Here is a 26,237-nt window from a genome sequence, read left to right on the forward strand (position 1 = left end):
GGCAGGTGGAAAAACATATGTGTCCCATATGTTAGAACAAGCAGCCCACAGGAGGGAAGCCTCTCTAAACCACAAGAGGTGCGGGTCCCCGATGGCGGCGCTCCGCCTCCCCTGCCTTCCCCACCCTGGCCCCTCTCAATCCCAGTCCTTCACGTGGGAAACTGATCCTGCGAAGGAGTGGAAAACGCTAAGAACCACGTGCAGAGGCAGGATCTGAACAGCGCAGCCACACTCAGGACGCCACGCCCCCACTGGAGAGCCCGGCTCAAGTCCTGGCTGCTAGCTTCCCATCCGGCTTCCTGCAGGTGGACTCCTGAGAGGCACAATGTGCAAAGTACGTACTCGGTGCCTGTCTCACACGAGACCAGGACTGCGTTCCAAGTCCCGGCTTCGACCGGGACTGCCCTGGCTGTTGTGGGCATTTGGGGGGCGAACCAGCAGACGGAAGTGCGTGCTCACTCACTCGCGCTCTCTCCCTCCCTCCCTCCCTCCCTCCCTGTCCTCTGCCTTTCAAATGAAATGAAAATGACTTAAAAAGCGAATGCACCGCGTGGGGTCAGAACTCCTGTGCTTCTCCAGCGATCTGAGCCACGGAGTCATCACCAGAAACAGAAGTCCATCTTAGTTTTGCCTTTACAATTTCCTTACCTCTTCTCAAAGATCTGCTTTTAAAATTAAAGATTTTCCATGCACCACCAGCAGTTCTCTCTCAGGAGCGGCCATTACGTCAGCACGCCAGTAACCAAGTCCCTCAGAGCAGCGCCCCTCGGCCTGGCCTGACGTCCGCCGTCCCACTGCACTCTCCTCCGCGCTCAGACACGTGGGCTGAGCACTGCCAGACAAGCGAGGTAACGCTCGCACGCGGAGGCATCAGTAAATTGCAAAAGCAACACCCACGCTGTTTTAACCGCTCCGGATCCAAGAGGCACTGAACGCGAGTCTCCCTTCTTCAAAGGCGCAGCTCACTGTGTCCAGGTCAGGGAACAGCACTCAAGACCAGCACGCCACCCACCAGAGGACCAGGACCAGAGGACCAGGACCATGGACACGGTCCCCACCTTAGGCCTGCTGAATGGACGGACCTCCGGCACGGGGAAGGCTGGGGTGTCCGCTACATGACCGCCAGAGGTGCCCTCTCCAGGCTGGCGGCACTGCGGGTCACTGTGCCAGAGGCCAGAATCAGAACGAGCGCCCTTCACTGGCCGGCCAGAGGCCTTTCTATCGCAGGTGCAGCACTGAGGAGGCAGCATATGCCGCAGGTGTACACCGAGGGGACAGGGAGAACCACTCGGGAAAACCGGAGAACAGCAACCCAGCACCAGCAGAGGTCGGGACTCACCTCAGCGCCGGTGGGGAGGGGTCTTTCGGGGAAGGGGCAGAGGTAAAAAGCTGTTGCAGCCCCCACGCCCTGGGGCTTTGCACTGGGCAACCCCAGCGGTTAGCCTGACCGCTGGCAGCGGGCAGCATGCTCAGACACATCCCCGCCTCCTCCCACCCCCTCCTGCCAATCAGGTAAGCTGCTCCCGGCTGTGGCGCAGGCCCGCCTGGAAAGCTACTCCAAGCTGAGTGGAGAGGCACCCTGGAGCCAGCGTCGGCATGTCCTGTAGTCACACCCCTGGCGCCAGCGTCGGCATGTCCTGCAGTCACACCCCTGGCACCACCATCGGCTCTGTCCTAGAGTCACACCCCTGGCGCCAGCGTCGGCTCTGTCCTAGAGTCACACCCCTGGCGCCAGCGTCGGCTCTGTCCTGTAGTCACACCCCTGGCGCCAGCGTCGGCTCTGTCCTAGAGTCACACCCCTGGCGCCAGCGTCGGCTCTGTCCTGTAGTCACACCCCTGGTGCCAGCGTCGGCTCTGTCCTAGAGTCACACCCCTGGCGCCAGCGTCGGCTCTGTCCTGTAGTCACACCCCTGGTGCCAGCGTCGGCTCTGTCCTAGAGTCACACCCCTGGCGCCAGCATTGGCTCTGTCCTGTAGTCACACCCCTGGCGCCAGCGTCGGCATGTCCTGCAGTCACACCCCTGGCACCACCATCGGCTCTGTCCTAGAGTCACACCCCTGGCGCCAGCGTCGGCTCTGTCCTGCAGTCACACCCCTGGCGCCAGTGTCAGCTCTGTCCTGTAGTCACACCCCTGGCACCAGCGTCGGCATGTCCTGTAGTCACACCCCTGGTGCCAGTGTCGGCATGTCCTAGAGTCACACCCCTGGCGCCAGTGTCAGCTCTGTCCTGCAGTCACACCCCTGGCGCCAGCGTCGGCATGTCCTGTAGTCACACCCTTGGCGCCAGCGTCGGCATGTCCTGTAGTCACACCCCTGGCGCCAGTGTCGGCATGTCCTAGAGTCACACCCCTGGCGCCAGCATCGGCTCTGTCCTAGAGTCACAGCCCTGGCGCCAGCGTCGGCTCTGTCCTAGAGTCACACCCCTGGCGCCAGCGTCGGCTCTGTCCTGTAGTCACACCCCTGGCGCCAGCGTCGGCTCTGTCCTAGAGTCACACCCCTGGCGCCAGCGTCGGCTCTGTCCTGTAGTCACACCCCTGGCGCCAGCGTCGGCTCTGTCCTAGAGTCACACCCCTGGCGCCAGCGTCGGCTCTGTCCTGTAGTCACACCCCTGGCGCCAGCGTCGGCTCTGTCCTAGAGTCACACCCCTGGCGCCAGCATTGGCTCTGTCCTGTAGTCACACCCCTGGCACCAGCGTCGGCTCTGTCCTGTAGCCACACCCCTGGCGCCAGTGTCGGCTCTGTCCTAGAGGTCCTATGCCCAGTTACACCCTTCTCCCTGCCCTCTAAAAGCGTAGGTGGCTGTGAGTGAAGTGGGACACGTTCGCTGAAACTTGTCTCCGGTGCTCCTGTGGGACGGACTCTGTGGCCCTGCTCTCCCATACAGGTGGCTTTGCAGGACAAGTGCACTAGACCATTTTATTTATTTACTTTTTAGATTCATTTAGTTGATTTGAGATAGAGATACAGAGAGGGGGTGGAGAGAGACCTTCTACCCACTGGTTCTCTCTCCAGTCGGCTGCAATGGCCAGGGCTGGGCCAGGCCAACGCCAGCAGCAAGGAGCTTCTCCTGGTTCTCCCATGTGGGTGGCAGGGGCACTTGGGCGACACTTGGGTCATCTTCCATCGCCATTCCCAAGCCACTAGCAGGGCACTGCATCAGAAGTGGGGCAGCCGGGACGCCACCAGCACCACACGGAAGGTGGGCACTGCAGGCAGCGGCTTCACCCGGTCCACAATGCTGTCTGCTCTGGGCCGTGTTAAACTGCACTGAGGATAAGAGACAAACCTCACTACAGAGTCAGCACGCGGCGGTCCTGACGGAGAGGACGAGGACAACGAGGGCGCCGACTCTCCCTAAATGCCATTGATGGAGGCATGCGATGCAATCAGAAGTTAGGATTTTTAAAAAAGCATTCAGAAAACTGGTAGTGAAGCTCACAGAAAATGCACGAGAAGCAGTGTTAGGTGAGAAAAACTTTCCAAGCTGCCAAAACGTGCCACAAAGCTACAGTGAGCGAAACGGATGCCAGGACAGGCACAAGGCAGGAGCAGCGAATCTGAGTCCAGAGACGAGCCAGGCTTCCCCTGGGCCGTGTGTGCACGCTGGGGCCCCTGTGAGCAAGCACAGGCAAACGGGCACGTACAGACGTGCACACACGCGTGAACACGACGGGCACATGTGCACACACACCAGCCTTCCTGAGGCATGCACACAGGCTCTGCACCTGGCTTCTTTCTGCATATTTTTTCACTTCTTTTGATAGAAAATGACAGCAAGCACTTTCTTTTAAGGCAAACTCCTCAAAGCAAGGACACGCACCCACATGGGAGACCTGGTTCAGGCTGCTGGGGAAGGAACCAGTACACAGAAAATCTGACACTCTGCCTTCCAAACCCTTCTTTTTTTTTTTTGGACAGGCAGAGTGGACAGAGAGAAAGGTCTTCCTTTGCCGTTGGTTCACCCTCCAATGGCTGCCACGGCCGGCGTGCTGCAGCCGGCACACCGCGCTGATCCGATGGCAGGAGCCAGGTGCTTCTCCTGGTCTCCCATGGGGTGCAGGGACCAAGCACTTGGGCCATCCTCCACTGCACTCCCGGGCCACAGCAGAGAGCTGGACTGGAAGAGAGGCAACTGGGACAGAGTCCGGTGCCCCGACCGGGACTAGAACCCGGGGTGCCGGCGCCACTAGGATTAGCCTACTGAGCCGCGGCGCCGGCCCCAAATCCTTCTAAAAAGTAAAAATAAAAATGCGCTTAGCAGCTTCTACAACATACCTTTAAACACCCTCCCCTTTTATTGCGATAAAAAGGTATCTGAGTCACGGGACACCTGCAGAGTGGGTGGTGCTCGCATGTCCTGAGTGCAACTGGGCTGGCAGCAGCAGACAGCTCACGTCACACACAGAGGGAACGGGCTGCTCCCTGGGCGGCTGCATGTTCACATGTTCACATGTTCTCATGGTCACGTATTCACATGTTCTCCTGTTCTCGCTCCCTGGGGACAGACCCGGTGACAGGCACACTCCTGCTGAAGCCAGAGGCAGGGAGACCGTGTCTGTGCTAAAGCAGCTCCTAGCAGCCCTGCAGGGGTGGCCTGAGAGAGCTCCTCACCCGTGCATCTTCTCTCGGGGTGGCCATCTGCACTTCCCCTCAGGTGCGGGACATGTGCTACCAAGCTTGACAAAATGCTAAGGAAATATCAGTGAATTCATCAAAATGAACAAGCAAGCCAATAATAACAATCGTGCTTGGAAAGGAATAATTAAAGCAAAGCAAAAGACACAAGATCCATGCTTTGGGTCTCAACGCTTTTATAAAGACTCATTTATTGGGGCCGGCGCTGTGGCGTAGCAGGTAAAGCCGCGGCCTGCAGTGCCAGCATCCCATAGGGGCAGCGGTTTGAGTCCTGGCTGCTCCACTTCCGATCCAGCTCTCTGCTATGGCCTGGGAAAGCAGCAGAAGATGACCCAGGTCCTTGGGCCCCCGTACCTGCATGGGAGACCTGGAAGAAGCTCCTGGCTCCTGCCTTCAGACTGGCACATCTCTGGCTGTTGCAGCCACCTGGGGAATGAACCAGTGGATGGAAGACCTCTCTCTGCCTCTGCCTCTCTGTAACTCTGCCTTTCAAATAAATAAATCTTAAAAAAAAAACAAAACAAACAAACAAAAAAAAAACATTATTTCAAAGGCAAAGTGAGAGTGAGAAAGAGAGGGAGAGACAGAGAGACAGAGAGAGAGGGAGTGAGAGAGAGAGATCTTCCATTTGCTGTTTCATTTCCCAATATCCCCAACAGCCATGCCTAGACCAGGCTGACACCAGGAGCCCAGGTACTCGGACCATCTTCCACGGCCTTCCCAGGAGGGGTCGCAAGGGGCAGCCTACCCTGCTACAGCACAACAGCTCCAATACTTTTAAAGGGAAAACGGCTTGAGTTTCAACTTCGTCATATAATCAATGTTTAATATGAAAATAATTTCCTGGCTGCCCTCCTGCCTCAGTAAAGAATCTTGCCGAAAGCGAGCCCGAGAGAAACGCAGAACTGGGGACACAGTAACCCCTGCACGCCCCAGCTCCCCCTGCCAACGCCCTCTCCTCCCCCAGCAGCCGAGCGCAGCAGTCTTCACTCGCCTGCTCTCGTGTCCGGGCCCAGCACCCCTCCCGGGCTCACGCTCCAGTGAGTGGCCCTCGTCCTGCCAGAGTCCCAGGACTTCAAGAGGAGGCCCCACCACGGAATCCCACGACAGCCCTGCCGCCCCACTGGAGCAGAAGCTGCCAGAACTGTGCCGAAACACCCCCGCTCGGGGAGGATGAGGCACCGGCTCTACCGCCAGCTGCCGCTCTGCCAGGCTCCTTCTGTTACAGATTCGTCAACACAAACATGGTCTCTGCCACTCAGACCCCGCGGCGAGCGTGCCACCAACAACCAATCCCCAGCATCTGCGAGAGGGGGCATGAAGCACACCCACACCCAGCCCAGGTTACTGACAAGCGGGAATCCCGCCCCCCACCAGCCCCCCACCCCTCCAGTGCACAGGACTAGAGCACTCCCTTTAGCAACAACACATTTCCGAGGGGTCAGCTCCTCCCCAGCCAGTGTGAGACCCAGGGCGGCAGCCACGGTAAACAGGGCTCCTCCGTGGGAGGAGACGGCATTACACGTGACAAACGGGGTGCTGAGCAGAGAGGAACCGGAAAACAAACCCGAATGCAGTGCTGGAGCCCGCGACAAAGCCGGGGGCCAGCTGCTCCAGGCCGGGGTTCTCTGCAAAGGGTCCAGAGAGAGCATGAGCCGTCTCCTCACGGCCCAGTCACCCAGCCCTGTGGCATTTCAGGACTGCACCTGGGCTCCCCAGCCCTGCTGCTGAGACCCCACCCCCACCCGCCGGCCAGCTTACTTGACTTGCTCCCAGGTCTTGTTGGCCAGGTGCAGGACCCAGAGATCCTTATAGTGGTAGAACTGCTCCCCGTCGGGGGACGCAAACTCCCCTCCGAAGATCCACAGCTGCCCGCCGCCTTGAGGCACCACCACAGCCTGTTAAAAGGAAAGTGACGGGTCAGGGTGACCACAAAGAAGCAGAGCCAGCCCCAGGTGACGCCAACAGCAGCTCTGCCCACTCAGAGCCCTGGAACACTGCCCCATCTTGGCCAGCCCCACATCTCCATCTGCTTCCCAGGGCGTTCCCAAAACCCCAAGGGCACACTGCCCTGGGTCAAACATCCAATAAACCTGCATGACTTCCTAGGTTCAAAGACAAACGGCCACATAAATTCAGGTAACACCATGTGTCATCAAAATAAACAGTTGCTCTGGCCTCAGAATCAGCCCTAAAGGCATTCAGATCCGGCTAAAAAGCCAATGAGAGTATCTCAGGCATGGAAAGCCAAGATACTGTGGCAAAAAATAACTTAAATGAAAGATCTCTGTGAGTGAGACCCCGGTGGAAAGAAGGGGCCATCAAAGAAGGAGGTACCTTTCTCTGAAGGGAGAACTTCCACTTTGATTATAGCCCTGTCTCAATAATGTCGGAGTTTGTGGACTCAAAAGGTTTCCACAGCCTTGGCAGCTCATGACAAGAGCCTCGGGTGATTACTGACACCATACATCAGAGTGTCACTTGTTAAATCAACAACAGGAGTCACTGTGCACTTGCTCCCCATGTAGGACCTCTCTCCTTAATGTGTTGTACTATGAGAATTAACGGTATAACTACTACTCAAACAGTACTTTATACTTTGTGTGGGTGCAAACTGCTGAAATCTTTATGTAGTATAGAGTTGGTCTTCTGTATATAAAGTTAAACTAAAAATGAACCTTAATGAAGAATGGGATGAGAGAGGGAGTAGGAGGTGGGACGGGAGTTGAGGTGGGGGGGCGGGTATGGGATAAGAACCATTATATTCCTGAAGTTGTACCTATGAAACATGCACTCATTAAATAAAGTTTACAAAAAAAGTTCTACTCCCAAAATCCAGACCTAGGGAAAACAACAGACTACACAGTGACTTTGGCCTTGTAACTGTTTAAAAGACAAAGAACAGGATGCCAAATATCGTGCTCATCAAACCCAGCACAGGACACGTTTCTAGGTGCCAGAGTTCAATGGAGTAGATTCGAACTGTAATGATCTACAGGCAAGACTTCCTAACCAACATCTGCTCCCCATGTCTGGTTCACTGTGGAACGCTTTGGGGAAACAGCAGGTCACCCTCAGCGACACAGACAGCACCGAGCCCCAACACAGGAAGTCTTACGAGGCATCCAGGCAAATCAGATCTGAAGAGAAACCAGCAGCAAAACCAATCCAAGCTGGCTGAGGCCCCCACGGCATTAATCCTACAAGAATGCAATTAAGACCTGCGATCCCCTGAGCCGGCGGAGCCACAGCAGAGCTGCACAGGAAGTGTGACTGCTCCGTCGGGACACCACCAGCCCCACTCTGGCCCCAGATCCCAGGGCACACCAGACCCCAGCTGCGCCCCAGGGACCTGGGACGGACTCTTCCTCCTCCAGGACCGAACAGTCCTCAGCTCAGCAGGCAGGAACAGAACATTCCAGGCTCAGGACGGTGTGGACGCCTGAGGGCTGACCAGGACCCCTGCGTCTGTTTACACCCTACGCGTCACGAGCTCACTGACACCTGCCCCAATCCCAGAGGAAGGGTGGCCCGGAGGCCCGCTGGCCTGCGTCTGCAGGAAGCCTCCTCGCAGGCCTGTTCAGACCAGGGACTCCTTCTGGGCACGCAATCAGAAAACGGGGCAGCAGACACTGGGAAGCCATGTCCTGCACCGTGGAGACCACGCCCACCCTTCTCCACAGTCAAATCTCGTGTTGAGTGAACTCGGCTGTCCGAGGGGCACAGGAACATCCGGACGCGGAAGTGCTTCCCCCGCAGCCCACCCAGCAACACCGCTGTGTCCCCAACACCTCGGAGACAACCCCCCCAGGCCCACCCAGCAACACCGCTGTGTCCCCAACACCTCGGAGACAACCCCCCAGGCCCACCCAGCAACACCGCTGTGTCCCCAACACCTCGGAGACAACCCCCCAGGCCCACCCAGCAACACCGCTGTGTCCCCAACACCTCGGAGACAACCCCCCAGGCCCACCCAGCAACACCGCTGTGTCCCCAACACCTCGGAGACAACCCCCCAGGCCCACCCAGCAACACCGCTGTGTCCCCAACACCTCGGAGACAACCCCCCAGGCCCACCCAGCAACACCGCTGTGTCCCCAACACCTCGGAGACAACCCCCCAGGCCCACCCAGCAACACCGCTGTGTCCCCAACGCCTCGGAGACAACCCCCCCAGGCCCACCCAGCAACACCGCTGTGTCCCCAACGCCTCGGAGACAACCCCCCCAGGCCCACCCAGCAACACCGCTGTGTCCCCAACGCCTCGGAGACAACCCCCCAGGCCCACCCAGCAACACCGCTGTGTCCCCAACGCCTCGGAGACAACCCCCCAGGCCCACCCAGCAACACCGCTGTGTCCCCAACGCCTCGGAGACAACCCCCCAGGCCCACCCAGCAACACCGCTGTGTCCCCAAGGCCTCGGAGACAACCCCCCAGGCCCACCCAGCAACACCGCTGTGTCCCCAAGGCCTCGGAGACAATCCCCCAGGCCCACCCAGCAACACCGCTGTGTCCCCAAGGCCTTGGAGACAACCCCCCAGGCCCACCCAGCGCCATCGCTGTGTCTTCCCCAGGGACGATTCATTTCCTTCTAGAATAACCATTCTCCTACCCCCACACCCCACTCCCCTCCTTTCACCATCTAGTGGGAACCATGAGCCACAGGGTCCTCTCAACTCCGGCAGACAGCGAGCCCCCTGCAGACCAGCGGCTGCCTGCCGAGTACTTCACACCCCGCGGTGAAGAGAAGCACCACACCGTGAGAAGTCCAGGTCACAGGACGGCGGAGCCGGGACGCTCGGTAAGGCCCCGCCTCCGCACAGGCCCCGGTCACCCACAGCCTCTCCAGTGTGCGCCAGACTCTGACCGGGAGAGGAGGGAGCAGGCCACAGTCAGGGCTGCATACCTGGTGCGCACAGCGCCGCGGCGGCGGGCTGGGGATGTCCACTTTGGTCCAGGTGTCCTTCCTGGTATTGTAGACATAGAGCTCGTTGTACAGCAACGTCTGCAAGGAGGAGAGCAGCGTTAGCGTCTGAATGACGTCCTTCCAGGCCGCGGCAGGAACAACCGCGGTGGTTCCCGTTCCCGGGCAACGTAAGTCACGCACAGCAGGAGGCCAGCAGCTGGTCCCCGGACAGCTGGGTGTGACAAGGTCACGTCCCACAAACCCACCACAGCTCCAACCATTCTAGGTCAAAAGTGCACTTAGTACACCTGACGCGTCCCAAGCGTCCTAGCTCAGCCCAGCCCACCCCGCGTGTGCTCAGAGCCCTCACCTTAGCCCGCAGCGGGGCAGACTCACAGCCCACTTTGTGACTTACTGACGACTATCTCACCCCACTTACCAGGCACCGTACCGAAAGTGAGCCAACAACGCGGTCTAGCGCTCCCCCCGCACGTGCAGTGCTCAGGTGTCTAACCCATCCAACCCACAGCACTGCCCGACACGCCTGGTACCCCACCCAGCCCACGCCACTGCCCAACACGCCTGGTACCCCACCCAGCCCACGCCACTGCCCGACACGCCTGGTAGCCCACCCAGCCCACGGCACTGCCCGACACGCCTGGTAACCCCCATGACACCGGGCGTCTGGGATACTGGGTGAGATTCGCCGTTCTCCTAATTCAGGCCTCAGTTTTGAAGCATGAAAACCCAGAGCCGATCAATGAAGTCGAACGCACGGGGTCCCCACAGACTCGTGTGACGAGGCCGTCTCACACACAACTCAGAAGCGTGGGGCTTTCTGGGCTGCTTGACACAACGACCCTCCCCCCCCCCCCCCCAGCCAGCACACTCTTCTACAGGACCCTGAAGGCTGGCTGTGAAACCTGAAGACCCACCGGGGGGCTGCGCAGCGCGAGGGAGAGGAAGCAAGACCCTTCCACACCAGCGCCAGCGCCAGCACAGGCACTGGGTCCCCAGGCGAGGACAGCGCGTCACAAAGGCCTGATGCGCTCGGTGTGGCCCGCTGTCTCAAGCCAGCTCGCCTCGAATGAGGCCCAGGAACACTGGGAAGAATGGGAAGAAAAGGCAGGGGCGGTGTCGTGGCACCGCACGTTCTCCCACAGCAGGCGGCCCATGCTGGAGGGTTGGTTCAAGCCACAGCTGCTCCACTCTGACCCAGCTTCCTGCTAATGCACCTGGGAGGCGGTGACAACGGCGCGAACACCGGAGTCCCTGCCACCCACGTGCAAGACCCAGATGGGAGGTCCTGGCTCCTGGCTTGGCCCAGGCTCAGCTGTGTGGGCATTTGGGGTGAAAAACAGATGGACGATCTCTCTCTCTCTCTCTCTCTCTCTCTCTGCACTTCCCTCCTTCCCAACCCCCCTTCCCTCTCCCCTTCTCTCTGTATCTCCTCCATCATTCTGCCTTTCCAATAAGTCAGTCTTAAACCAAAATTTAAAAGAAAGAAAAACATATATACTTTACTTTTTGGCCATTGAAATATTCACCTCCGAACAGGATCAATTCATCTTTCTCAGGATGAGCAGACAGAGAGGCATTCAACCTGGGGGGACAGCACACCAGCACCAAATCAGACCCTTCGCTACTCTGAACAAGATCTGGCCTCCAAACTCATGCAGTTTTATTTTTTGCGGTTTTAGAAAGAGGCCAAAGTACCTGTATATTTAATAACTTCTTGACATGGTAAAAGAATTCCACACTACGGCCCACGGGTGGCAGAGTGAGGAAGGGCAGCGGGACAACCCGCGGAAGGCGAGACACGTCAGGCAGACATCCAGAGCCCAGTCCTAAGTTAACGTCACACACAGGGCGGAAACTAATCCATCACGGGCTCCAGGAGGCGGGGCCTAGCAGGAGGCCCTTCAGGCACCAGGCAAGAGTCCGGAAGGCAGTTCCCACAAAGAGGCCTGGTTATGAAGGCCAGGGCCAGACCAGTGGCTCTCCTCCTGCTGTGTCCCACACTACCACCGGCACCCTCAACAGGGCCAAACCAGTGGGACTGCCCGATCTTGGACCTGGAGCTCTGAAACTGCGAGCCGAATGAACCTGTCCTCCCTGTAAACTTCCTTTTTCAGGTACTCCCCGGCAGTGACAACGCTGACCACTGCGACACCGGCTCCCACCTGGCAGGCCTCCAGGGACTTGCAGCCTCCAGGCTTGTGCGGGAAGGGGCGAGGGTGCCGGCTCCCTCCCACACAGGTGTCCGGCTCCTGCACTGCTGGCCAGCTCACACTCCCAGGACAGCCCTGGCTCCACAGACCAGGACCAGGCTGCGCACAGCAACGATGCCCCTCACACCCACACTCTCCAAAGCTGTCCTCTGATGTCACCACCAGCACTGTTTTAAGATTTATTTATTTATTTGAAAGTCGGGGTTACACACACAGAGAGAAGGACAGGCAGAGGCAGAGAGAGAGAGGTCTTCCATCTGCTGGATCACTCCCCAGTTGGCCACAATGGCTAGAACTGCGCCAATCCGAAGCCAGAAGATTCTTCTGGGTCTCCCACACAAGTACAGGGGCCCAAGGACTTGGGCCACCTTCTACTGCTTTCCCAGGCCATAGCAGAGAGCCGGATTACAAGAGGAGCAGCCGAGACTCAAGCCAGTGCCCACATGGGATGCTGGCACTGCAGGTGGTGGCTCTACACACTATGCCACAGTGCCAGTCCCAGCACGGTTCTCAAACCAGTGTAGGCATTTTAGTCGACATCCCAGCAACCTTCCAACCACACACGACAACAGCACAGCAGTGAGGCCAACTGTAGATACACTGGCACACAACGACAAGGGACACACTGCCAGCCTTCTCCAAGTCCTCCACAGTGGTGTTCCCCACGCCTGTTCCCAGACACGCATCCCAGACCTCACTGCACGGCTCACCTTCTTGAAGCACGTTTCAAGGTCAGGGAACCTTGGAAGCCTTGGAAGCCTGAGAACTCTTCTCCTAGGGGTTTACTGTGCACAGACATTTCTCAGGCTGAGAAACGTGCCTGTGAACAGGTGAGTGAGCGGGCGGTGGCGATCTCACAGCCACGGGACAGAGGAGCCGAGCCCATCACACCAGTGGTGCACCCGAGACACACTCAGAGCTGAGAAGCCAGACCCTAAAGGACAAACGCTGTGTGCAGCAGTTCACAGGGACAGGAAGACTAGAGTGGGGGCGGGTGTGACAAACCCGCGGGCACCAGGTCACTACTATTCGGGGCATCGGAGAAGTCTGGAAACGCGGCACAGCGCTGGCTGCACAGCACTGCCAGCTCAGTAACCCACCATCAGTGACCCGGTTTAAAACAGCCACAATGGCTACCCTCTTCAGAAGAAAGTGTTTCCCACACTCCTCCATCACCAGACTTTTCCTTAGCAAACATCTACTGATTCTTGGTGGGAAACCACACGAGGCCCTGCACAGGTGTCTTCATACTCCGGTCTCTCAGAGCAGGCAGGGGACTGCCTGCAATGGCCTCACTTCCCAGACAACTACACCTGGGCCAACACCTGGGAATTCGCACACCCACAAATGGCTAACTTCTAAGGCTTCTCCATAGCATTATTGAAGAGGTGGAGTCAGACGTTAGTGAGCACCATGCACCGGCTCCTCCCACCCAGAAGCACCCCAGCCAAGCCAGGGAACAGCCAGTTACGTCCTGATGCAACATGGGACTTCTGGGCAATGCTGCTTTAGAAGTCCTACAGTATCAACCTCACCCCACCCCCTAAAAAAATCCCCATTCAAAGCAGCTCTCCTCAGGAGGGCCAGGGCACACCAAGCTTGAAGCCTCCAAAGGCTAAGCTGCCACCTGCAATGCTGGCATCCCCTATGGAACGCTTCTTTGAGACCAGCTGCCCAGACAGTAGCTCAAGTGCTGGGGCCGGCGCTGTGGCGAGCAGGTAAGGCCGCCGCCTGCAGGGCTGGCATCCCATAGGGGTGCTGGTTTGAGTCCCGGCTGCTCCACTTCCGACCCAGCTCTCTGCTGTGGCCTGGGAAAGCAGTGGAAGATGGTCCAAGTGCTTGGGCCCCTGCACCCACGTGGGAGACCCGGAGGAAGCTCCTGGCTCCTGGTTTCGGATCAGCACAGCTACAGCTGTTGTGGCCATCTGGGGAGAGAACCAGCAGATGGAAGACAGACAGACAGACAGACAGACAGACAGACCTCCCTCCCTCCCTCCCCTCTCTCTCGCTCTCTGCCTCTCCTTCTCTCTGTAACTCTTTCAAGTAAATAAGTAAGTCTTTTTAAAAAAAAAATAGTTCAAGTGCTTGGGCCCCTGCCACCCAACCAGGAGAACTGGATGCAGTTTCTGGCTCCTGGCTTCAGCCGGGCCCTGCCCTGCCTATTGAGGCCATTTGGGGAGTGAATGAGCAGATGGAAAGTCTCTCTCCCCCTGTGTGCGTATGTGTCTCTCTCTCTCCCCCTCTCTTCCCAACTCCACCCGCCCCCCCGCACCTCCCTGTCCAATGCTCTGCCTTTCAAATGAGTATCTTTTCAAACACATGCATAGGGGCCGGGGCTGTGTCTTAGCAGGTAAGGCCACCGCCTGCAGGGCCAGCATCCCATACGGATGCTGGTTCGAGTCCTGGCTGCTCCACTTCCGATCCAGCTCTCTGCTGTGGCCTGGGAAAGCAGTAGAAGATGGCCCAGGTCCTTGGGCCCCTGCAGCCGCAAGGGAGACCTGCAAGAAACTCCTGGCTCCTGGCTTCGGCTCAGCATAGCTCCGGCCATTGTGGCCATCTGGGAGTGAACTAGCAGATGGAAAATCTCTCTCCCTCTCTCTCTCTCTGCCTCTCTGTAATTCTGCCTTTCAAATAAGTAAATCTTTTAAAAATCAATCAATAAATAAATGGGTCATCAGGGTCCATGGTAAGAAGTTGGCTGAGCAATAAGTTGTATATATACAAGAGGGGGAGGGGTATGTACAGCACGGTCACAGCACGGTGGAACGTGTGAGGCCCAGAGACAGCCTGTCAACCCAAGGGAAAAACAGCCCAACTCGCAGTGTCATCTCAGGGGAATACACTCTTTTCCCTCTTCACACGCGGCTTAACCAGAGTTAACTGCAGACTTCGTGACTGATCAGACGCAAGCAAACTCCACAGACAGGTAACGCTCAAGAATTCCAGGGACTACAGGCAAACAGCTAGACCTGCAAGCCCCAGACAAGGAGACCACCAAGTCCGAGGAGCCTGATGCCCAAGGGACCACCGCCGGTCAGGACCTTCAGTCAGCGGCTCTAACAGTCAGGCCTCAGGTCACGGAGCCACCATCTGCTCAGCTGGGAGCTGATTCACCCAAAAACCAACAAAGCCCATGAGCCTCCCCAGCCCCCACAGCGGCCCCTCCCTCCTCTAAGTCCGCTGTACCCTGCAAACCCGGAAAAGCGCCTAGGAGACAAGTTCCCCTTTGCCCCAGGACCGCCAGCCCCGTGAGTAAAGCCCATCTCCTTGCACCAGCTCTAGTCCCTGGGAGCCGGAACTCCAGACAGACAGGAGGCCTGACGGGCAGGAAGCTGCTCAGAGGCCGCCCCCGCCCTCCTGGGTCTGAAGGGGGGGGGGGGGGTCTGGCCCTGCGCTGTCGGCGCTAGGTCCCAGGCCTCCCCAGGCTGGGACAGCGCTTTCAGTCCATTCTGAGAGACGTGAAACAAAACACTTCAGCTATACCACAGGCCCAGCTCGGAACGACGCAGTCTCCGCACTCCTCTCTGGGCTCCCACCCTGACCTCTCGACTCAGAGTCCCAAATCTAAGAATCACGCAGCCCTGAATCCAGACGTGCAGCACTCAGGACTCCCAGGCCGCGCAGCTCCGCTCCTTCCACGGCGCCTGAAATCCTGCACACCTGTAACTCGTCCACCTAATTCACAAATGCATCTACAGCGGCTTAACTTCCAGACAACAATAAAAAAATTAAGAAGCAACAGGACAGAGAGGCACGGTATTCTTCAGATTGTCACCTGCAAGGCCCACCTGTAAGATACGTTCAGGACCCAGGCGCCGCCCCAGGACAGTCGCCCACGGCGGTGCCCCGGAGGCCTCTCCCGCCGGCACTGGCCCTGTCTCCAGCTCCACAGCCTCCACAGGTTTGCAAGAGCGAAAACGTCCCAGGTGCCTGATGGTCACAAAACCACCGTGCTGATTTAAGGCACTTTCCAATTTGCAGTCCAAACGCTAACACAGGAAACTCGCCAGCTTACCGTGGTGAGGGCGGGGGGCACGGCGTCTCCACGACCTGGGTCTTCCTGGCGTCCAGAGTCTGGAAGTGGGCGATGAGGGCCTCCAGGTCTTCCTGCGGACACAGCGGGCCACACGTGAGGCTGGGGAGACTGCTCAGCTTCCTTCCTGGTCGCTCTGTCAGGGGCGTGGCCTCCCCCAGAACCCTAACCGCTCTGCCTGTTTGACACATGTGATGGTAACACCCAGGCCCCGCAGAGCGGACCTGAGGCAGCCTCCTGGGCGGCGTGGATGCCTGTGGTCCTCAGGACCACTTCACCCCAGCTCGGGCCCTCACGCACCTCGCTCCTGGTGCGGGAACACCCCCTGCTCACGCTCCAGAACCCCCCAGGCTCCCAGGCCAGCCTGCATCTGGTCTGCCCAGCAGGGTCTGCTGTTTCTCGTGTGCATTTGCATAAACCCCCTCCCAGAAGAGAGCATCGGCTCTGGGAACAAAGTCTGCCCAGCGGGGCCCGGCAGGCATCGGCAGGGTCCCCCCGGGGGAGGAGGTCTCCGCGGTACAACCCTGCAGCCGACTCGGGAGTTAGGGTGAATGCCCACGGGGCTGGCCAGCCCTGGAACCCAGTCTTCACTCTGGTGAAAGGGGGATGCGGCGGGAGGAAGGGGCACTGGTCAGAAAGGAGCAGCTGCAGCAGCCCTGGGTGCGGCTGGCATTACTGCCACCAGGCTAAGGCCATCCCCACGGGGCCAACCCAGCGCACAAGGGTGCTTCCATGTCTCCTGTTGGGAGCGGGCTCCGTCAGAATGTTCTAGACACTGGGCTGCAAACACACAGGTGCAGGAGGCGCACAGCCTGGCAGGAGCGCAGGTTCCACCTCCGCCTCCTCCACTCCTTGCCCACGCGGCAGCAGCCACTGCCCCCGTCTTGCCGAGGAACACTCACCTGGGCCCACACCTGGCACTCCAAGGCAGCACCGCTTCCCCTGGGCCCACACCCGGCACTCTAAGGCAGCACCGCTTCCCCTGGGCCCACACCCGGCACTCTAAGGCAGCACCGCTTCACCCGAGGGCCCCACGAGCACTGGGTTGGGGGAGACAGAGGTGGGGTCTGGGGGACTCAAGTGGCCCTGTCAGTGACAGTCTCCCCAAGGCAACAAGGAGCCGACAGGCAGAGAGGTAAGGCCACAGCGTCCGGAGACCTGGGAGAAAGGCAGTGTGGCTGGAGCGGGGAGCCGGGCGGCCGGGGAGCCGGGCAGAGGCCAGCACAGTGGCAGTGCCGACCAGGAGAGCCGACACAGGATTCTGGGGCAGGATTCCAAGCCGTCTGCAGGACCCCCGTTCCCGATGACCCCTGGCCTGTGACAGGACGGGAGATCACCGCTGTGGCTGCTTACAGGACACACACGGCCAGTGATCTTAAGGGTGGTTTTGAGGATGAACAGAGGTGATGAGCAAGGTCCCGGACCCACAGGCTCTCTCCCGGGAAGCAACTCCCAGGGTCGCTGAACGCCGGGCACCCCAGGGGACAGTGGAGAGCAGCGACCGTCACCAGCTCCTTCCTGACCGCCTGCTTCGTGCCAAGCACTGTGCTGCAGACGCCACACAGCTGAACCCACTTCCTGCGCCTCGGAGGCCGGCAGCCAGCTGCGGCGGAGTGGATTCGAACCCAGGCCCTCGAGGGGCAGAGCCCGTGCACTTGGCTGCTCAGGAAGCTGACAGCGTCGAGCCGGCCCCACGATGTGACTGGGGGGGACAGAAAGGCCTCGGAAACGCTCAGCACCGGGCGCGTGTGGTCACTCGAGGCGGTGTGACGCTCTGGCCTCTGACCTCCCGTCCGGCGGAGACATCAACACGGCACGATTCCCTGGGCGGCGAGGACGGCGGCCCGCGGGGCACCCCGCACGCGCTCCCGATTCTCAGAGGAGCCCTGAGCAGCAGGCGGCAGCAGGCAGCACGCTCGGCGCAGGTGCGCCCGGGGGGACGGACACCCCCACCGCGGCGGTCACCAACTCCAGCAGTTCCAGCGGCTCCCTCTGCCTCTTCACCCCCGGGAGCGCTCTGTGCCGGGACTTCTCGGCAGCCGAAACGGCCTCACTCGCGGGCCACGCAGCTTGCAGAGGCGCTGGGGAGGGGGAGCGGGCAGGCGAGAACGGCCTGGACCCCCCAAGGGCCGGCACCCTAGCGTCCAGGGCGGGGAAGGGAGGCCAGGCACGCGCGGGGTCCCGGGAGGGGGCGCCGGGCCGGACAGCGGCCTTCGCCCGCCCCGCGAGGCCGGTGCGACCCCCGCCTGCGGCCCCCGGAGGGCTGTGTCCGCACCCGGCCCGCTCACCTCCTCCTTCCGCGAGCGCTTGGACACTTTCTTCTCCATCTTGGCGGCCGTCTTCTCCGCACCGCGGCCCTTCTTCTCCTTCTTGCCCTTCTTGCCCATCGCGCCGGGTCCGAGGCGGCTCCAGCCACCAAGAAACTAGCAAAAGCGCGGCCGCCCGAAGCTGGCGCTCCCCGGACGGCGCGGCGCGCTGAATGCGCGTCACTTCCGGCACGCCCCCTGGCCGCTTCCGGGCGAGGGTTGGGCGGGGCGAGAGGCCTGGGGCTTCGGGGGCGTGGTCTGTGCGCTCCGCCCGCGCCCGCCTTCTCCCGCCCTCCGCGGCCCGTGGCCGTTCGCTGCGTGGAAGGACTCGGGCTCAGCGCACTGCTCGTCCCCGCGAGGATTTTCACGCCCGCAGCCCCCGCCTTCTGACAGCCGCTTCCGCCAGCCGTGAGCACACGTGCGGGGCACGCTGGCCGCGGCGGGGAAGACGCGCGCTGGGCCCCCGGAGGGGCGGCGGCTGCGGTCCTGGGGCCCCGCCGCCCTGTGGGCGACCTGGAGGGAGCGCCTGGCTCCCGGCGCGGCCCGGCCTTGGGGTGTCGGGGTGAACCGGCGTGGCGGCGCCGTCTCCCCACTCTGTAATGAAGCGCGGGTGGCGGACAGTCAGGTGCCGGGGCCGCGGGTCCTGCACTACACGCAGACGCACCCCTGCCCCCCGCGACTGCGCTCAGGCCCCCCGCTTCTCCGAGGGCGCTGGCCCGTCGCGGGGGGAAGTGGGACCCGAGTGCGCTCCAGCCGTGCGGCGAACGACTGCCGCGCCCGGACACTTCCCGGCTCAGCGGGGAAAGCTGCCACCTGCGGTGCTGGCATCCCACATGTGCGCTGGTTCGAGTCCTGGCTGCTCCACTTCCGACCGAGCTCTCTGCTGTGGCCTGGGAAAGCAGTAGAAGATGGTCCAAGTCCTCGGGCCCCTGTACCCTTGTTGGAGGCCTGGAAGAAGCTCCTGGCTTCAGATCGGCCCAGCTCCGGCCGTTAGAGCCAACTGGGGAGTGAACCAGCGGATGGAAGATTCTCTCTCTCTCTCTCTCTCTCTCTCTGTGTGTGTGTGTGTGTGTAACTCTGACTTTCAAGTAAATAAATAAAGCTTTCAAAAAAAGAAATGTCGGGGTGAAGGTGTTTGGTATTACTTAGAAGACGTCATCACGGACCTGGGAAGTGATGGGAAGGAAGAGAACTGGAACAAGGCCCAGAGGTGGCGGGAGACAGAACCAGTTTGGATCTGATCGTGCGGGAGCGGGAGGGTTGCCCGCGCGTGATAAGCTCCGGGAGACCGAGTTCTCACGGTGCCCCCAGGAAATAATTACATTCCATCTCCCGGGCTGTGAGCTGAGGAGCACGGCTAATCCTGCCACGCTCTTTCCTGGCCATCCCGAGAGGCCTGGGCACGATGGCCCTGGAGCCACAGCCAAGTGCGGCCCCTCCGAGAGGCTGGGAGACGGAGGAGCAGGTGCAGGTGCAGGTGCAGGGTTCGCTGCTCTATTACCCACAAGACTCTTGAGGCTGAATTGGAAGGCACTTGGCTTCTCCGTGTCAGGGTGATCCACTGGCGAGGATGGGGATAGAACATCCAGAGTGAACTCTGAAATAGCAAAGCGACTGACTGCAGCGGGTGCTGGGGAAATTCTCGCCTTTGCAACTTTAATGGGATATCTTAAATACAATGTGTCCTTGACTTCCAGGCCGTCTGGCGGGTGAGCTGGCGCCCTCTGCTGCCTCCAAGTTGAAGTTCACAAGAGGAGGGACGTTAGGGATGGCTACGCTGAAGGAAAATCTGTGGGACTGGACGTTCTCGCCAGTGCTCAGGAGGTGCATCCTTGCACGTCTCCGCCGGGGAGGTGAGCAGCAGGCCAGGCCACCTGCGACACAACGAAGCCACTGAGAGCGCAAAGACTGAATGGAAAAGCGGCAAACAAAAATGCTAGAGGTTGGGCACCCGCGCACTGAGGTCGTCATCCTGACCTGGCTGACGGTCGCCTAGCAACCTAGGGACGCTGGCCAGGGGCTGCGTTCGAGGGAGCCGGAGCTGGACCCGGTGCCCTCGGGACTAGTTCAGAACCGGTGCTTCTCCGCTGGTGGGTTTCCAGCTGCGAGGGGAAGCAGCAGGTGCGGTCTCACTGCTCCGCGCTGGGGGCGGCCTCTCCTCCGGGGGTGCTTCGTCAGCTGTGCCGCAGAGAACGCACCGTGCTCCACTCTGGTCCTTGCGAGCTGACTGAGACGTGGCCCCCGGACAGCGAGCCCCGCCGGCGTCTACCTGGGGGAGACGGTCCTGCCGCTGTTCCAGCACCACGGATCCTCACCGCGCGTGTGCTGCCCGTCCACGCACACTCCACAGGGAGGAACACGAGCCGCAGCTAGAGGCTGTCTGCGCACGGCCTGCGCCTGCTGAACATGTGCCTGCCGGGAAGGTGGCACAGAGGGGGAGGGAAGGACGAGGGGACCAGCAGGGACCTGCGGGGGGGCTCATCGCTGGGGAGGGGCTCAAGGGTTGAGGAGGAACTTGCGTTATGGTCCCGAGACTCCACAGGGAGAACCACAATGGCCCTGGGCAGGTGGGGCATCGTCTTGGTGCACACACAGACTTCTTGGCATAATTCAAATAATAAATAAAAGTGCAGAATTTCACGTGTGCCGGCGAGTGTACATGCAAACACCCACAGAAGCCTTGCCACAGAACGGACGCCTCATCCTGCACCTGCCAATCTTTCCTGTCCTCCCGGCCCCTTCCCTGAGTGACCCTGTTTTACCAAACACGAGCACGCAGGACGTGCGCTTTTTCTGGGGGAGTGAGGGGACTTCCTGCACGGAGCCTGCTTCTTCTGAGATTTGCCTCTGACCGTTGCTATGGGACTCCATAGTCCCCGGGGGCTGGCGCTGTGGCGCAGTAGGTTAGTACTCCACCTGCAGTGCCGACATTCCATGCGGGTGCCAGTTCGAGTCCCGGCTGCTCCTCTTCTTGTCCAGCTCTCTGCTATGGCCTGGGAAGGCAGCAGCAGAAGGCCCAGGTGCTCGGGCCCCTGCAGCCATGAGGGAGGCCCGGAGGAAGCTCCTGGCTGATCTCGGATCGGTCCATCGCACCTACATGTAAGGGAATGCTTGTACATACTCAGAAATAAAATACTCAGAAATAAAACGGAATGAATTATTGTTTTTAAAAGATTTATTTATTTACTTGAGAGGCAGAGTTACAGAGAGAGGGCTTCCATGCACTGGTTCACTCCCCAGATGGCCACAAAGGCCCGTATGGGAGGCAGGCGCTGCAGGCTGGGGCTTTAACCCACTGCGCCACAGCGCCGGCCCCTCTTTGCTTTTTAAATGGTAAGCAAGGAGGCAAAGTTGAATGAGGAGAAATACATCTGGTAGACTAGGTGGGTGTCAGGAAAGATCTGCACACAGAGCTTTTGCAGATGTGGGTGTGAGCCCCTCATCCCCCCCCCCACCTCCCCCTCTGGGGTGTGGCTGGGGGGGGGCTTCCTGGGTGTGGGATTCCCGAAATTCCTCCCAGAACCTGACAGGTCCCTGGGGGAAAGGAGAGGAAAACCCCTCCAGGCTGCCCCAGGAGAGGGCCCACCTCCCAGTCACTGACAAAAGCAATGCTGGCCGGGCTCAGTTCCACGTTTTTCCTCATTCCGCTGATGTTCCTTTGTGCCCGCGTGCACAGAGACCAACGTCTGCCTCGCGCGTAACATTCCTCTCCCAGAGGAGCGGGGTGGGGTGGGGGGGTCTCCACGTTCCTTCAGACCGGCACGTGGGTTTTCTCGTCTTGCTGACCTGCAGTGTCCGAGGGTGGCCTTGGAGGAGACTGTCCTGTGCCGTCCAGAGGGCTGGGCGAGGGGCTGGCATCCCTGCCCGCTGACCACCTGGAGCTGGACGGCCTGTGTCTGCGGCTCTCATTCTCTCCTGCCTGGCTTTGCCAAATGTCACCCGAGATGGCTGCCCGATGCCCTCGTGCAAGAAGGAATTCTGGCGTGAGACAGGGCAGCAGGAAGCGAGGGAGCAGAGTGAAGGAAGAGAAATGCACCTGCCGGACGGCGGCGGCTCAGGAAAGAACCCAGCGCTCACCCCAGTTTTAGAAGGAAGCGCTGGGTGAGTCCTTGTGGTAGGTGTTAGGAAAAGAGGTGCGCGTCGGTGCCTCCTCACCGGGCTCCAGGATGCCAGGAAAGAAAGAGGCAGATCAGGGGCGCAGCGTACGCGCTCACAGCCTGACCGAACTCGTCCAGAGAAAATAAATCACAGAGGTGGGGGACCAACTGCCCACGTGGACACTGACAGAGACCCCGGCCCCCAGCAGCAGGGCTTTTTTAAGCAGGGCTCGGGATGGGGGTGGGGGTGGGGGCCGCAGGTGGAGGGGAATTCCTGGAACTGGGCGGGGCATTGGGAACCAGGAAAGGAATGCAGGGTGGGGTATGAAGGCGACAGGTGTGAGACCCACCTGAGCTTCCAGGCAAGGAAGACCCTCCCCTCCGGTGTTCATCTTTTGGACAATGAGCTAGAATGGCTGAGGCTTGTGTCCTTGTTCCATCAGTAGGCAAGCTTCTAGCATGCCCCCAGGTCCCGGCCCCCAGTCCACCCGCCCTGTGGTGGCCCTAGGACTCTGTGTGTGATGGATGCCACCAGAATGATTAGGTTAGAGCTTAGACAAAGCCAAGCGTGAGAAAGGGACGTCAACCTCCCTGCACCTGACCCAATCCAGGCGCCTGCACTGTGGCCTGCGCTGTGGCGGAGCAAGTAAAGCCGCTCCCTGCAGGGCCGGCATCCCCTATGGGCACCAGTTCGAGTCCCGGCTGCTCCACTTCTGATCCAGCTCTCTGCTATGGCCTAGGAAAGCAGAAGAAGATGGCCCAAGTTCTTGGAAGTCTCTGGAAGAAGTTCCTGGCTCCTGGCTTCAGATCAGAGCAGCTCCGGCCATTGAGGCCAACTGGGGAGTGAACCAGCAGATGGAAGACCTCTCTCTCTCTCTCTCTCTCTCTCTCTCTGACTTTCAAATAAATAAATTTTTTAAAGATTTATTTTATTTATTTGAAAGATGGAGTTACCGAGAGAGGTAGAGACCGAGAGAGAGGTCTTCCATCTGCTGGTTTACTCCCCAGATGGCCACAACAGCCGGAGCTGTGCTGATCCAAAGCCAGGAGCTTCTTCCGGGTCTCCCACATGGGTGCAGGGGCCCAAGCACTTGGGCCATCTTCTACTGCTTTCTCAAGGCATAGCAGAGAGCTGGATCGGAAGAGGAGCAGCCTGGATTAGACCTGTTAGGTAGGAAGTCAGTTATGAGCTTATGTGTGTGTGACATAAAGGCCTAAAGAGAAGACGTCTATGTCCAGCATATGCATCTGCTGACAGTGTTGCGGGGGCAGCCCGGTATTCACATCCTGCCCCGCCCCCTTCTACCTGATAACCTGCCAGGCGGGGATCCCCGCCCCTTCTGCCTGACAAATCTTAGCCTTCCTCTTGTCTGATACCTTCAGGGGAAAACTCAGAAGTTTTTCTATTTACATCCAAAAAGCCCTTTGTTCCTAGAGGAGCAGAGGTGGGGAAGCAAGACCCATCTCCTTAAACCCCCCCACCCCTGAACTGGACTGTGCGCTCAGCCCTCTGCCTCTCTGCTGAGCCGCCCGCCTGGTCTGGCCAGGTGTACTCTCACCACTCAACCTTGTAACCTTGCTCCCCGCCCCCCAGTCCGAGCGACTGGGCACTCTCTCAGTCTCAGGCTCTGTCTGGAGAGGTGCCCATCCGATGTCCCTGCCCTAATAAACCTTGCTAATTTACCTCCCACTACTCTCTGTCTCACGCCTGAATTCTTTCTTGCGCAAAGACAAGAACTCTGCAATTTCTCCGGTAACAGACCTGGTGCCCATATGGGATGCTGGTGCTGCAGGCCAGGGCTTTAATCTGCTTGCCACAACAATGGCCCCCAGTAAATAAATTTTTAAAAAATAAAAAAAAAAAGGGAACTGTCTTCCCAGTGAGAGGGACTCACCACGACTGGCTCTGCAGGTGGGGGGAGGGGCCGCATGGCACCGAGTCCAGGTGCCCTCTGGGAGCCAGACATCCAGGCATGGCCAAGGTCTCACTGAGACATTTCGCATCTGTGTTTAAAGGGACGTGGGCCTGCAGCTTTCTCGTCCTGCTGGGACTTTGCTTGTCTCACAGAACAGGCTGGGAAGTCGCTCCTCCGCGGGCGTAGACAGATATCATCTCTTGCTGAACGGTTGACGGGTTTGCCGGGAAAGCCAGCATGGTTAGAGGTGCCTTTCTGAGAAGGTTTCTGGCTTCAGATCCGGCGTCTCTGGTCAACGCCTGGCGCAGCAGCTCTTTAGGCTTTTCTGGAGAGAGTTGTAGTATTTGGTCCTTTCAAGGAACTTGTCCATTTCATTTAAGTTGTGGATTTATTGGCAAAAAGTTGTCCACGACAGCCCCTCCTCGCCCCTTCCCGCCTGCGATGGGCAGTGCCGGTGTCTCTCTCCTTCCTGGTGCTGGTCACTTGCGTATTCGCTTTTTCTTTTCCTGGTCAGTCTGGGTCAAGGTAGAGGCTTATCAACATTACTGATCGCCCAAGAACCCAGGGTTTTAATTAATTAAGTAATTACCTAATTTTATTTGAAAGGCAGAGAGGGGGAGAGGGAGAGAGGGCGAACTTGTTCATCTCTTGGTTTATACCTCAGACGACCGCAACAGCCAGGGCTGAGCCAGGCCAAAGCCAGAAGCCAGGAGCTCCACCTGGATCTCCCACGTGGGCGGCAGGGACCCAGGGACCTGAGCCGGGACCTGCGTTAGCAGGAAGCTGAGTCGGACCAGACGTGGGGCTGACAGCCAGGCCGCCCGCTACGGGCCTCGGTGTCACCGGCTCCTCCGTGCTCTTGTCTCCCTTTCTCATCCGGTTCTTTCCCTCAGCTGGCCGGGCTCTGACCCCGAGGCTGCGGCCCCCGCAGGCGGGCGCTGCCCCACGCCCCCCCCCCACCCCACCCCGTGCCGTTTGCTTGCTCCTGCTCCGCACGCCCGAGGGATACTTGGAAGTGAGTTGTTTGGCTTCCACGTAGCTGGAGATCTTCCAGGGCTCTTTCTGGGAAGCAGTGTCCTCCTCTCCCTGCGACTGGTTCTGTCTTTGCTGCTCTGCGGTCTCCCTGAGAAGCTGCCCAGGGTCCTGCGTGGGGCTGGTCCGTCGCTCTGGACCCACATTTCCCCCAGGGAGCCTGGCTCCTCCCTCTCTGCTCTCCTACCAAGCCCCCCGTTACTCAGGGCCCTCGCCTTCCTGGCCTGCACTCTGGTTAACACTTTCTGGCTTCCCCACGGCTTCCCCGTGCCACCTGCTGACCCGGCTGTGTACTTTCCAGCCACGTTACTGTCCCCCTCTTTTCAGAACGTCCGTGTGCTTCTTTCTCGAACCTGCTGGGTTCCTGCGATAGCTCGTGTCCTGCAGGTCCTCGGGCTCGTCTTCGCCGCCCTGGAGCGTGTAAGCGCGGGCATCGGCGACGCTGCACGTGGTCTGGGGAGGGTCGTCCGCCCGTGGCCTCGGAACGCCTTGGGGGAGAACTGCCTCGGTGTCTCAGAGAAACAGGGCGCCCCCAGCCCAGCGCTGTGGCTCGGGGACGTTTGCAGACTGTGTAGCGCCCAAGTTTAGGCTGAAATCTAAGGAAGCCAGAGCGTGCGTCCAGGAACCAGGATGCACTTGTGGCCTGCACGGCCCCGGGGCCACCTCCACACGTGTGCCGACTGGTAGATTTGGGATCCGCAAGGAGGGAAGGCCTACACTTCTGGGAATGGAGAGTCCCTACCCGCACTCCTGAGGAAGAAAAGTCCTTGTCAAGGTCCCTGCAGGTGCCTAAAGGTCAACCAGTGAGGATCAGACCCGCCTCAACCTTTAACCCCCATGCCCTGAATCTATAAAGGCCCTCTCCCAATCTCTGACACGCGACTTCTCCGGCCCCCACTCTGTTGCTCTGTTGGGACCAGGGAACCTTGCCCAGGAGGGGAACCCCAATAAAAGCCTGTGAATTAATTGATTCGTCTGCCGAACACCTTGCACCGACTTCGCCCTGTGTGCAGAGCCCTCGCCACCTCAGTTGGTCTTTGTCCCCGCCTTGGGCAGCCTTGGGTTTGTTTTTGTTTGACAGGC

General features: G+C 59.6%; 1 protein-coding gene across 4 annotated transcripts in view; it reads right to left on the reverse strand.

The window, feature by feature from the left end:
* KLHDC4 (kelch domain containing 4) overlaps window positions 1-18,327 on the reverse strand; it is a 41,325-nt gene extending 22,998 nt beyond the window's left edge. Inside the window, exons 1-6 of one of the 4 annotated variants that reach the window (XM_089319046.1) lie at window positions 18,092-18,327; window positions 15,786-15,877; window positions 15,559-15,700; window positions 11,064-11,142; window positions 9,540-9,638; window positions 6,395-6,531 (exon numbers count right to left, since the gene is read on the reverse strand). Coding sequence is in view for 2 of the 4 variants with exons in the window: in XM_070061889.2 (XP_069917990.2) it covers window positions 6,395-6,531; window positions 9,540-9,638; window positions 15,559-15,700; window positions 15,786-15,877; window positions 18,092-18,190 (569 nt within the window). In the remaining 2 variants the exon portion in view is untranslated. The remainder of the gene's footprint in view (window positions 1-6,394; window positions 6,532-9,539; window positions 9,639-11,063; window positions 11,143-15,558; window positions 15,701-15,785; window positions 15,878-18,091) is intronic. The other 3 variants (XM_070061890.2, XM_070061889.2, XM_070061891.2) reach the window with 3 other exon arrangements.
* Window positions 18,328-26,237: the final 7,910 nt, after the last annotated feature.

The sequence above is a fragment of the Oryctolagus cuniculus genome, chromosome 18, assembly GCF_051225735.1.
Source record: "Oryctolagus cuniculus isolate XC-2025 breed Fujian yellow rabbit chromosome 18, ASM5122573v1, whole genome shotgun sequence".
Taxonomy (NCBI): domain Eukaryota; kingdom Metazoa; phylum Chordata; class Mammalia; order Lagomorpha; family Leporidae; genus Oryctolagus; species Oryctolagus cuniculus.